This window comes from Notamacropus eugenii, chromosome 6 (genome assembly GCF_028372415.1).
Source record: "Notamacropus eugenii isolate mMacEug1 chromosome 6, mMacEug1.pri_v2, whole genome shotgun sequence".
Lineage (NCBI taxonomy): Eukaryota > Metazoa > Chordata > Mammalia > Diprotodontia > Macropodidae > Notamacropus > Notamacropus eugenii.
The window spans coordinates 388,274,467-388,286,950 of record NC_092877.1 but is presented as its reverse complement, the minus strand read 5'-3'; the positions used below and the strand labels follow the sequence as shown (position 1 = coordinate 388,286,950).

General features: G+C 54.1%; 2 protein-coding genes across 8 annotated transcripts in view; one reads left to right on the top strand and one right to left on the bottom strand.

Moving 5' to 3' along the window:
• ITGAE (integrin subunit alpha E) overlaps nucleotides 1-10,874 on the top strand; it is a 50,154-nt gene extending 39,280 nt beyond the window's left edge. For 2 of the 7 annotated variants that reach the window (XM_072619006.1, XM_072619003.1), the window contains 7 exons: nucleotides 195-258; nucleotides 339-446; nucleotides 3,506-3,574; nucleotides 3,873-3,953; nucleotides 4,033-4,128; nucleotides 5,123-5,233; nucleotides 6,090-6,337. In XM_072619006.1, coding sequence (XP_072475107.1) covers nucleotides 195-258; nucleotides 339-446; nucleotides 3,506-3,574; nucleotides 3,873-3,953; nucleotides 4,033-4,128; nucleotides 5,123-5,233; nucleotides 6,090-6,182 — 622 coding nt within the window. In that variant the 3' untranslated portion in view covers nucleotides 6,183-6,337. Of the gene's footprint in view, nucleotides 1-194; nucleotides 259-338; nucleotides 447-3,505; nucleotides 3,575-3,872; nucleotides 3,954-4,032; nucleotides 4,129-5,122; nucleotides 5,234-5,880; nucleotides 6,338-8,967 lie in introns of those variants that run through there. The other 5 variants (XM_072619004.1, XM_072619005.1, XM_072619007.1 and 2 more) reach the window with 5 other exon arrangements.
• HASPIN (histone H3 associated protein kinase) lies at nucleotides 919-3,178 on the bottom strand. Its single transcript, XM_072619011.1, has one exon. The coding sequence runs from the start codon at nucleotides 3,176-3,178 to the stop codon at nucleotides 1,097-1,099; it is 2,082 nt and encodes a 693-aa protein (XP_072475112.1). The 3' UTR covers nucleotides 919-1,096.
• Nucleotides 10,875-12,484: the final 1,610 nt, after the last annotated feature.

Here is a 12,484-nt window from a genome sequence, read left to right as displayed (position 1 = left end):
AAGCTGTCCTCCAGGAGTGTCCAGCCTCTCCTCCTGCCTCCCACTGTGACCAACAGCTAATTTACAATGCTACTCTAATTTATATTCACTTTGGACCCCTTGTCCCCCACATCCTGAGCTGTTCGACCCTACCCCCTCCCCTCCTCAAGGGTCCTGGGAACCAGCTCAGCTCATTTGTGGTGTCTCACCTACAGACCTCTAGTGACATACATGCCCACCAGCCAAGGCCTTTCAGAGCACAAAGAATTCCAGTTTAATGTAGGTATCCCAGGATCAATTTTGTCTGCTTCAGGATTAAGCACAAGAGGCTGACTTTCTCTGTTCTGTTCCCTTGGTAGATCCACGGGGAAAATCCCTTTGGAGCCAAATTTGTATTAGAGGTCTGTGTTCCCATCAAATCGCAAGGTCACGACATCATAAAACTGACGAACGTAACCACCACACAGGTACCTAAAAACTGTTCTCAACAGACCTTTGGTACAGGGTGTTCTCCACTTGGGGTCTTCCTTAAGCTTGAAAAAGAGCAAGACACTCAGGAAAGGCAAGGACAAAGCTGACAGGTGCATCATCCACTGTGCCCTGAAAAGCACCAGGGAACCACTGTACATCTTCTCCCTGCCTTAAGGAAATCAAAGGGTCGGACCTTTCGAGGGGGAATTTTTGTTCTTTTTTGGGCTTTCCAGGGTGGCTAACAGTGGAACGGAGCCCACAACTCTCAACCCTGCCCCCTTCTCCATTTCCTGGCCACACAGGACTCTCCCTCCCAGCCCTTCCCCAGCTTTGGGCTGGAGTCACTGGCATGCCACTTCCCCTCCCCACTTGCCTGGAGCCTCAGGCTACCTTCTTTCCTCACCTGCTCATGCTAATCTGCTCCCATGGGTTTAGGCTCCCTGAAAACCTCAAAAATAAGACCAAAAACACAGGAAATATTCATTTATAGACTGGATCCCTCAAAGAGTTTAGAGTTTTCAGTTTGGGGTCACCTGAAAAATACAGATAACAAGTGCTTTTCAAAGACAAAGTTATGCTTAGACACTCTTCTAGTTTAGAAAACTACCCAGGAGTCCCTCTAAGACATCAGGCAGGGCAGGGCCAATCACCGGAACAGGTTGTGGCTCTGCAGCAGCTCCGTGGCCGAGTCGAAGCCCAGCACAGACTCATAGAAGGCCTGGATCTGTTGTCTCACGTGGCGCATGGGCCCTGTGGTGACTTTATTCTTAAATGTCATCTCCTTAAGGACCTTGTCCGCCAGGTAATGGAGCCACAGCACGTTGGTGTAGGGGTGGTAGTGGGCCCACCGATTGCGGGTCTTCTTTTTCATGAGCCTGTAGATTTCAAACTGGTAGTCCCCTTGGCCCTGGAAGAGCTCACGCTCCTGGGAGATGTCACAGAAGACCACCAGGCCGTCCTTCTCCAGCCGGGAGAGTGTGTAGTCAATGATGTTAACGTGGATGCCATGGGTGGCAATGGTGCCTGCCTGCCCGTTAAGCATGTAGCCCAGCTCCTTGGCACTAGTACTCTTCACCAGCACGTTGCCCCAGTGCAGGTCCCGATGCTCAAAGTGGAGGGCCCCCTCGGCCACGGCCAGCGCAGCCGTGACCTGGTGCAGCAGGCTCTTGGCCGTGGCCACGGAGGACAGCTGCTTCCTCATGTGCTCCAGGTCCATACCCCCAAACTCAAATTCCAGCACCACGTAGAGCTGGTCCTGGCCAAAGGAGTCCGGCCGCTCATTCTCCGAGCCTCTGCGGCTGCGGAAGGCATCCCAGGCCTGGAGCAGCATGTCGGGGTAGCGCCCCTGCACGCAGCGCACCCCGTACAGGCCGATGAAGCCCTCGGTGCGGTTGGGGGCCTCCTCGGACAGGAGGCTCAGCTCCTTGGAGATGATGATCTCGGGCAGGATTTCCCCGAAGGTCTTTTGCGGGCTTCCATTCACGAGCTCCTCGCCCTCGATGGCGATGACTTTCAAGGCCGCGGTGCGGCTGCCCACGACCGTGCGGTACACCTCACCGAACACGCCCTCCCCGATCTTTTCGCAGCTTTGGACTCTGTCGGGACACAGGTAGCGGCCAAAGGCCAGGGGCCCTTCCTGCTGGCACTCGTGGTACACCTTCTCGGCGTCCGACAGCGCCAGCTCCTCAGCGGGCAGGGACTTGTTGGGGGTCAGCAAGTACATGGAGGAGGTCTGCCAGGAGGTGTCCAGGAGCAGGGAGCTGCAGGGCGAGCTGTGGGGCTGCAGCTCAGTCACGTTCCTCTTCTTGTGGAAGGAGAGGGAGCCCCGCCGCTGCGCCCAGCCCCGTGCCCCCTCTGCGGCTTTGGGGCGCTTCCTGCCCCGGGGGCGCACGGGGGGCCTCTTCCAGCGGGCGGAGCTGAAGCCGCTGATGCACGCCTTCCGGGCTGTGCTCTGGGGGAGGGGCCGGGGGGGCCGCTCCTGGTCCAGCGGCAGGCCCGGGGAGGCCGGGGCCGGCTTGGCCGCCTTCTTGCGGGATCTCGTGCGGGGCTCCTCGCGGGGCTCAGGGACCGGGCTGAACAGAGACGTGCTGGTGGCCAAGCTGTCCTCGGCTGCGAGCTGGGGGGCGGGGGCTGGGTCCGGGCTCAGGTTGGGGACCGGGCTGAGACCGGCCAGGATGCTCCGGGCCAGGCGGCCGCGGGGGGCCGCAGGGGTGCCGAGGCTGGCGGCCGGAGCGGGGGGTGGGCCCGGGGTGCTGCAGAGGGGGGGGCCCGGCCTCCGGCCCCGCGCCCGCAGCCTCCAGGAGCGCTCGGTCACGTGGCGGTGCGGCCGGTTCTCCTTGGCCGCCTCCTCCTCTTCCTCCTCCGGGTGCTCGCCAGGCGCTGGGCGCTGCCCCGGGGACCCGCCCGCCCACGCGGGGGTCGCATCTGCCCGCGCCCGCAGGCGCCGCCGCAGCCCCCGCCGGGCCGGCCCCGGCTCAAAGTCGGGGTCCGAGTCCGGGTCCGAGGCGGGGCTGCTGCTGCTGCCGGGCTCGACGCCGGGGCTGCCAGCGCTCAGGCCGCTGCCGCTGCTGGAGAAGAGGCGCAGGCGCTCGCGGGCCGGGGAGAACCAGGGCGCAGCCGCCACCCGCGCTCGCGCCCCGCGCCCGGGGCCCCGCCGCCGCCCGCCGCCCAGGCCGCCATAGGTTCGGAGCAGCCGGGCCTGGCGCCGCGGGGCCCTGGACGCCGCCATCCCGCCAGCCCGACGCCCCGCGCCAGGCCAACCGCCGCAGCCAGGCCTGATCCCCGCGCACACAGGCGCAGGCGCACAGGGGCGCGCCCGGCAGCGCTGCTTCCGGGTTCAAATCTCCCGCCTGTCCCCCTGCGCCCGCGCACGCATGCGTACTTCTAGGGCCCGCCCCCAAGGCGCTTCACTGCGCCTGCGCCCGTGGCTTCTCTCGCCCGCCCCCTCTCTTGGATTGGACGGGGTGGGGGAGCCCCCAATAGGCTTGCGCCGGAGCCTGGCCTCGCAGTCTAGGGGCGGAGCCAGAGGCGCTTTCCCCTCTTTTCCGCTTTCCAGGACGGTTCGAAATGCAGCAGGGAACTAGGGTGCAACGCCAGCTGCCCAGAAGGGCCCGCCGAGGCTGCGGTGAGTGTGGGCCCGAGTTTCCTAGCCCGGCTAGGAGAGTTCCTTAGCCCCGCCCTTCAGAGCCCCACCCCCGATGCGTGGCCTCCATAGCCCCGCCCCCTGAGGCGTGGCCTCCAGTTTAGGGAATCCCCGGCCCTGCCTTCCGGAGCCCCGCCCTCAACATCCCCGCCCCCTGGGCGTGCCCTCCAGAGCCCCGCCCCGAGGCCTGACCTCCCACCCCCGATTGGGTCTGGGGGAGCAGGGGGCGTGCCCTTCGCCCCGGCTCCTCTGACCGCCTGTCGGTGGTGTCCCTGGCCAGGACCTGCAGTGGCTGCGGCTGCGCTGCGAGCTGTCCTCCGCGCCCTCCAAGGTGTGGCTGAGGGCGGAGCTGAGCCCGCAGGTAGGCTGGGACGGGGCTGGGGAGGGGAGCAGAGCGGCCCAGCGGCCCCCACCTGCCTGACCCTCCTTTCCCGCCGCAGCTGGCCAAGACCCTGTCCAGACTGTACCTGCCCGCTGAGATCTCCTTCCCCGAAAGTGTGTACGAGAGCCAGGGGCTGGGCAGCCTCCGGAGCTCGGTGAGGGGCCGAGGGAGGTTGTTCCCATCCGATTCCTAATGGAAGCGCTGCTGACCGAAAGGCCATCGAGAAGTCCCCCCCACTCTTGTCCCCTTTCACGAGGGCCCCTCCCCCTCCACACTCTCAGGCACCTTCTCTTGCCCCCTCTCGGCCCTTCCGAGGGCCCCGATGATGCCCCGGGCACTGGGAATGGGACCCTGGCTGGCTTCCCAGGGAGCCACATTAATGCGTCCTTCCTTAGCTCCCTTTTAAAGGGAAATAGAGTCGGTTTGGAAAGTTCGGGAGCCGAAGGGTTTGTCCGCTGCCTGCGGACTTACTCTGGCCACTAGGGCTGCCGAGGAGTGCGGCTCTGGATGTCGGAAGGCCTCCGCGAAATCCCAGGCGGATGGCCGTGTTTGCTGGGAGCAGCGCGGAGGCCCCTAGGACGACGTAGCGCCACATGTACTTGTGGACCTGCCCGTTGTTCTTAGGGCATCCTTTCAAAGCCACACCACAAAGCCAGACCGAAGCCCTCAAGGGCAAGGGGAGCGAGGGGGGCATTTAACTGAATTCAGAGCAAGAGGTCTGGCTCCCTGCCTGTGAAGGCAGCAGCAAGGTCGATCTGGGAAACATCCCTTTTGGACAGTGACTGACCAGAAACCTGGGGATCGTGGGATGCCTGCAAGGGGGAGCAGGGGAGCATTCGTTCATTCAAGTGTCTCTGACCTTATTTTATAAAACGCGAACAGCCCACTTGGAAATAGCAAGGGGTGCAGATGTTTGCTTTACACATCTTATCGAATCCTCACAACAATCCTGGGAGGGGGGCTGTTATTATCCCCATTTTACAGATGAGGAGACTGAGGCAGACAGGTTCAGTGACTTGCCCAGGGTGGCATAGGGCCCCTGCCCTCTCCACTGCAGCGCCCCCTACTGTCCTCCAATTTCTGGAGAAGGGTGTGGTGATCCCTCCCCTTGCATAGATTACCTACCAGCTGGTTGGCTGTCCTTCCAGATCACTGTTATCCTGCTGAAGGCTCCCAGGTTCCATACCTTGCCCATCATCCTGGGAAGCAGCGTTGGTGGAGTTCTGCTGCTGGTCGGGATCATCGCCATGCTCTGGAAGGTGCGTCCTGTTGGGAAGGTACAGACTGTGGCTGGGCAGGAGGGTAGTGAGGGCCTGAGGGCAGGGACCTAAGGACAAGAAGGGTCCAATCATTAAACATTTGTTAGGTGCTGAGCTGTGCCAGGTGCTCCTGCCTTCACGAGGCTCAGATGGGTCATTCTCACATTAATGGGAATTCATTTAAGCCAGTCGAGACTGGCGGAATGGTCGCCCTGTGGGACTGGTGACTTTTTGATGGCAGGGCAGCCAAGCATCATAAGAGCCAAGGGAGAGTTCTTTTCATGGTGGCAGAGAAGATGTTGTAGGTCTGCCTGGGAACCAAACCACTGTCCACTTTAGAACCTAAAGAAATAGACGCCTTTCGTATTGGGTGTTCCGCATCATGCTGGAAGCTGCAGGATGCCAGAGAGGGGACAAGAAGCAGGCAGGTCCTCAGTAGGCACAGGAAGCCTTGGCTGGGAGAAGGGTGCTGAGGGGGGCAGGGCAGTAAGGGGCCAATGGAAGTCTGCTTCGGCTTCACCTTGGCCCTGTGCCAGCCTGGGAGTCAGTCTGCTAACCAAGGCCACAAACTAATGGCCTTCTGTGAATGCCAAATGATTTTCTTTGGCCTGACCCAGATACTTCCCTCCCCTATCTCCCACCCCTAGTGTTGTTACTGTGAGAAAATGGGTCCAGCCTGAAAGGTTCAGAGCATGACATCCTCTCCCACTGTGGGCCAGATATACATGCACAGTTTGGCTTCTCCATCAAGGAGTTGTTTTTCCTGTGAGGCCTCCCCCAAATGTCAGGATCCTCTTTGCCGATGGATGCCTCGTGTCTCTGACTTCGCTTTCCCTCTTTTTTATGGACATTGTAGTGTGGCTTTTTTAAAAGAAAATACCAGGGTGCTACCTCAAGCAACGCAAGGAAATCCCAGAGATCAGAATACCTGCTCCAGGCAGAGAACTAGGGCCCTGCAGCAGCTGGCTAGCTGGTATTTGGCAGCATCATTAAGATTTAACCCTCACATCAAACCGTGCTTATACTGTGCCTGGCAGCACCACCACTGGCTCTGTATCCCCAAAGAGTTTATTAAAAAAAGGAAAATAAACTACATGTACAAGATGTCTATAGCAGCTCTTTTCTGGTGACAAAGAATTGGAAAGTGAAGGGACGTCGCTCAGTTGGGGAATGGCTGAGCAAGTTGTGGTATATGATAATGAAGGAGTACTTTGTGCAATAAGAAGTGATGAGCAGGATGCTCTCAGAGAAACCTGGAAAGAGTCACCTGAGCTGATGCAAAGGGAAGTGAGTAGGACTGGGAGAACCTTGTGCACAGTAACAGCTCCATGGTAGACTGATGATCTGCTGTGAAGGACTCGGCTATTCCCAGCAATGCAGTGATCCAAGACAGTCCCAAAGGGCTGGTGATGAAAAGTGCTATCCTCCTCCAGAGAAAGAACTGACGTCGCCTAAATGAAGATGGAAGCAGACTTTTTTACTTTATTTCTGTTTCTTTATAATCTATACTTTCTTTTACAACATGACTAATATGGAAATATGTTTTGCATAACTAACATGTATAACCTATATCAAATTGCTCGCTTAATGAAGGGAGTGGGGAAGGAGGGAGAAAATTTGGAACTCAGAATTTTAAAAACTAATATTGAAAATTGTTTTTACATTTAATTGGAGAAAATAAAATACTAAAAAAATTTTTTTAAAGGATTTAATTTTCCATGAAGTAGTTGGGATTCAGCCTCCCAAGAACTATAAACCCACAAACTCTAGAAACACAATTACGAGACACTTTTCACACAAATAAAAACAGATCTAAACAACTGCAGAAATAGTAACTGCTTGTGAGGGGGCCAAGCCAATAGAATGACAGTTCTACCCAAATCTATTTACTTATTCAGTGCCATTCCCATCAAACTACCAGAAAACGGTTTTATAGAGCTAGAAAAAATACCTAACAAAATTCATGTGGAAGAAAAGATCAAGACTGTCCAAAAACCCAAAGGAGGGTCCTCGCGGTGCCAGATTTCACGTTGTATGGCAAAGCTGTCATCATGAAAACAGTCTGGTCCTGATTAAGAGAGACAGTGCTGGATCCATGGGATAAATGAGGTATACCAGACATATTAGTGAATAACCATAGGAATGTTACATTTTTACATATAATTTAAAAATATAAAATTCAAAGAAAAAAGAAAACAAGCACAAATTAAAAAACAAGATTTAACCTTCCCCAGGGATGTCAAGCCTGGTATTTGTAAGGGCTAAAGGGATCCCTGTTTTTGTAAAGGGAATCATGAAATGGGGGTCACCTCTCCGACCAAGGTGACAAGGGCCTTGCTTGTCCTTGACACTTGGGCTGCTATGTGGGTGTGGTCGCTGAAAGCCAAAACTGGAAGAAAGACCTCAGAGTCCCTCTCACCTGAGGACAGGATATGGAGAGACCCCCGGGGCTCTTGCTAGAGTCAGCAGAAAGGTGAAGAGGGCCCCTGGAGGGTGGGGTAGTGGGGCCTTGTCCCCAGAACTCAGCCTTCTAGGAGACCCCAAGGTCCCAAACCTCCATGCTTTTGTTATACACAGATGTATTTGGATCAGCTAAAAGCAACTGGTTTTAAATGAAACAAAAAGGGCCCAGCCTGCTTTTTAAAAATCAAGTTGGGCAGTTAGGAAGGAAGGGAGAAGAGGAAGGAGGAGAAGGGGGGAGAGGGAAGGAGGAAGGGGAAGAACTAGAGACCTGGCCGTGTGGATGGCAGCCAAAGGGGATCCTGGTGTTGGGAGCTGGTGGGAGGTGGGGGGAGCTGGGGAACTTTGTTCTTTGATCAACAGCTCCTCCAGGCTGGATTCTACAATAGGAAGTAGGGACCCTGGTCACCCTTGGTTGGTTGGTGGGCCCTTTCCTAGGCTGCCAGTCATGCCTGAATCCACAGGGAGGGCCCAAGCCTCTCTTGAGGTGACTAAGGCAGCCTACAGGCATTTGGACGCCAGGCAGAGGAGTCAGGCCCAGTCTTGGTTAATCCAAGTTCTTTTAGGATTTCCAGTAGATCCCCTAAAGCGTTGTTTAGGGAACCACCCTGAGGGGGAGCGTCATCAAAGTCCACACTCCTGAGGGTCTGAGGGCCTACTACCCCTAGGGCAGCTTTCTTCTGCCCTCCCCCCAGTTACTTCCACTCCATTAGCATTGTCCTCCCTCTTTGTCCCCATTGGCTCATCTTAGACCCCATGTCCTTTCCCGGCTTGCCTGTCTTAGGCTTTAGTCTTAGTCATGACATGAGGGGTGCCAGTGGTGGTGGGATGATGCCTTCTGCTTGGGCCACATTAATAATGTACCACCCCTTCTATTTATGGCATCCATTTGTCACCAGCCTCTTAGCAGGCACTACCCACATTCCTTTGGTGGAGCATTTCTTGCCCATCTGCTCCTCTGTCCCTCTTCCTGGACATCTGCCTTCTTTCTGCCTGTGAATCTATAGCTGAAGGACAGCCTGAGTCATCCCTCAGTGGGTCATCCCTCCCTCCAGAGCTCTGCGCAGGGAGGCTTAGTGGTTCTCCTCCTTGACCTGAACAATTTGCCTTCTCTGCTCTTGCTGTATGTACCATTATGCTGGTGGAAGAAGCCTGGACACCAGATTAAGCTCAGTTGGCTGCCTTCCTGTTCATACACCGCCCCCCCCCCCCACCATGGCTCCCCACAGCCTGTGCCCCTGACTCTCTCTTCCTTCTTGTCCTCTGTCCAGCAGATGGCTGCCTTTCTGGCCGGCCTCATGGAGAAGACGGAGGCCCTGGACGTCTCATGAGCTTCTACCACAATCAACCTTCCTTGTCTTTCAGGCTCAGAGATAAGGTGACCTCCCACATGTCTCCATCCCCTCCCCTCCCAGGTCCTTGATCATTCCTCACCATCTTCAGTGTCTCCCTAGTTCTGACTTCTCCCCAGCCCAACAGCCATACCTAGCTTCCTGTGATCTCTCTGGAACCTCGAGACATCATCTTGTCTTTCTCTCCCTCCTCACTGCTGATACCTTGAGTCTTAAACCCTTTGTGGTGGGGTTTTCCTGACATTACTCTGTCTGAGAGTGCTGGGGACCAGTTTTATTTCAGTTCTCTCTCAGTCCTGGCCTTCGGGCCTCCTTTGTTCTGCTGACCATGCCTCATGCCCCCCAAGGCTCCAGCTGGGCCCCTCCTTTCTTGCTCCTCCATATGACCTCTCCTGCTGACCTCCCTTGCTCCCAGGTGTTAAGCTATCACTTCTGTGCAGAGGATGCCCCAGCCCTTGCACTCAACCCTGAGCTCTCCCCCGGCTCCCCAAAGACCTGCATTTCACACTGTCTGGGGGTTGAGCCTGTCCATTCAGAAGCCCTTCTGGAGCCTCATCCTGAACATGGGAAGACCAAACTGTGCCCTGTCCCCTCCCCCCACCCAGTCCCCAAACCCACTGCCTTTCGAATTTCTGTCCTGGTATCCTGGTACCCACTACCTCCCACACACTCTCATCTTGACCTCTCCTCCCCTTCCCTTTCCTCCATTAACAGGGTTCTATCCATTGACACCATACTCAGAGCCCTGGGCCCCAAGTCAGGAAGACCTGACTTTACCTTTGGCTTAGTTTCTTCAGCTGTAAAATAAGATCATAATAGCCCCTACCTGGGAGGATAGGGCCTATGCTTATTTCCTTCATTCCCTTCCCCTCCTCAGCCATCCTCATCCCTTGCCAAGGCCTGCTGGTTTTACCTCCACAGCATCTTCAGGTTTGTGGCCTCTTAGAGACTCATGGTGGCCCTATTCTTGTCCAGCCCCATAGCACCAAACTGGGGCCATTGCAAGAACTTCCCAACCCATCTCCCTGCCTCGGGCTCCCCCAACCCACCCCGAAAGGTCTGACTATCCCATAGCTGCTCCCTATTGCCCCCCTGGTGGCAGCCATAGTCTTCTGTCTCCCACGCTGGCCTTGTCGCTGCATGGTCACCTCATCTACTCCCATGGTTTCAATGATCACTTCTCTACAGATGACTTCCAGAGCTACAGATCCAGCCCTAACCATTGCCTGGGCCTCCAATCTCACATGGACAGTAGCCTATTGGACATGGCTAGCGATAATAATAGCTAGCTTTTGGGTCCTTGCATAATCTTGGGAGGGAGGTGTGATTATTATCCCCATTTTACAGATGAGGAAGCTGAGGCAAACAGAGATTTAAGTGACTTGCTTATGAGCTAGAGCTAGTAAGCATCTGAGCACGGATCTGAAGTCAGCTTTTCCTGACTTCAGATCCAGTTGTGAGAAATAACCATCTCACCAAAAAATTCCACATGGCCCTCGGTGAATTAAGGAAAGATTTTTAATGTCATTTAGGACAGATAGCCTGCCTGACACCCCCTTGTGGAAAAGGGTAACAACACGTGCAGGCACACTTCAAGACAATTACAAAGCCATTTTATCATTTCTGTCCCAGTTCGAATTTCCCCCTTGTATCCCAATGGTCAAGCACTTCTGGGTTCATAGCCTATCTGAAAACACCTACTTCCCACCCCCACATGAATCCACACTTCTTACATTTCTCATTTCCACATTCCCCCACTTTTCATCCTCATTTTCTTTATACTTTATTTAACAAAGGAAATGCTAAGCCATAAAATGCTTTTAGTCTCATCCCAGTTTGTCTGCATTGGATCTTATGATCTCCATAGCATGAGAAAGGAATTTTCTCAATTGCTAAGAGAACTGACAAAAGTTGTGGGTTGAAGATTCTACCCAGAATATCCATGAGAAGAGTCCCATTGTCTAAGACCACGGATGGGTTAATGGACCACATCCATGGTGAGGGTCTGGTGGTTTTTTGGATCCACCGGAAAAGGCCTTCTCAGAACCAGAGAAGGGGAATCTGCTCTTCAGATGCGCTGATTTAACCTGCCTTACTTCTTCCTTCTGCAATCAGTTTATCTTTTACGTTAACAACAAGTATGATTCCTTATGTTTCACAAATTATATCTGTATGGTTTCTGTGGAAACAAAATTCAATCATACCTTCCACACTGAGCTATCCACTGTGTGCTCTGGGATCATATCTAGCATTTACATAGGAACTTGAGGTTTGCAAAGCACTTTATATATATTTTACTCATCTGATCCTTACAACAACCCTGGGAGGTAGGCACTATTATTATCCTCATTTGACAGATGAGGAAACCAAGGTAAAAAGCAGTTAAATAACTTGTAGCTAAGGAGGGTCTGTAGCAGGATTTGAATTCAGAATTTCCTGACCCCCGGTGTAATGCTCAGTCCATTGGCTTACTGCCATCCTGTACTAGATGACTTGTAAGCATCTCAGGTTTAACATGTCCAAGACTGAGCTCATCATCCTTTCTCACAACCCTTCCCTTTCCCAACTTTCTTATTACTTTAGAGGGCACCACCATCTTCCCAGGTTCTTATCCTCAAAGTCATCCTCCACTCTCCCCTCTGCCTCATAGCCCCAGATCTAATCAGGTGCCAAGACCTGTCTGTCTCACCTCGGCAGCATCTCCGGTCCATTTCACCTCTGCAGCAGCTCTCTCTTTTTATTTTCATTTTGGAAATAATCAGGGTTAAGTGACTTGCCTGGGGTCATACAACTAGTAAGTGTCTGAGGTCAAATTGGAACTCAGGTCCTCCTGACTCCAGGGCCAGTGCCCTATCTACTATGCCACCTAGCTGCCACTTGCAGCATCTCTTGTCCATTTCAGCTCTGTAGCATCTCTTGAAGGTGTCCCCTTCTATTCTTGGACACTCCCCCTACCCTGATACAGATCATTACCTCACCTGGACTATTGCAATAACTGTTGGAGGGGTGGGTGTCTGTCTGCCTCCTGGCTTTCTCTACTTGAGTCCATTCTCCACTCACTTCTGAAAAAGATTTCCTAAAACACAGGTCTAACCATGCCAGTCAGTCAATAAGGATTTATTAAATACCTGCTATGTGCCATTGCCAAGCACTGGGGATGCAAAAAGAGACAAAAGATAGTCTCTGCCCTCAACGGGCTCACAATCTAATGGGAGAAACAAGTAAACAACAATGTACTGACAAGCTCTATACAGGATGAAGTGAAATCACCAAAGGGAGGTACCAAGGTAAAGACATCGTGTAGGAGACAAGATATTAGTTAGGATTTAAAGGAAGCCAGAAACGTCAGTAGTCAGAGCAGAGGAGGGAGAGCATCTCTGATCTGGGGGATAACCAGAGTGAGTGTCCAGAGTCAAGAGATAGAGAGGGTCCTCTTCAT

Excerpts from the sequence above, each read along its gene's own strand:
- HASPIN (XM_072619011.1), bottom strand. The coding sequence starts at position 3,178 with ATGGCGGCGTCCAGGGCCCCGCGGCGCCAGGCCCGGCTGCTCCGAACC.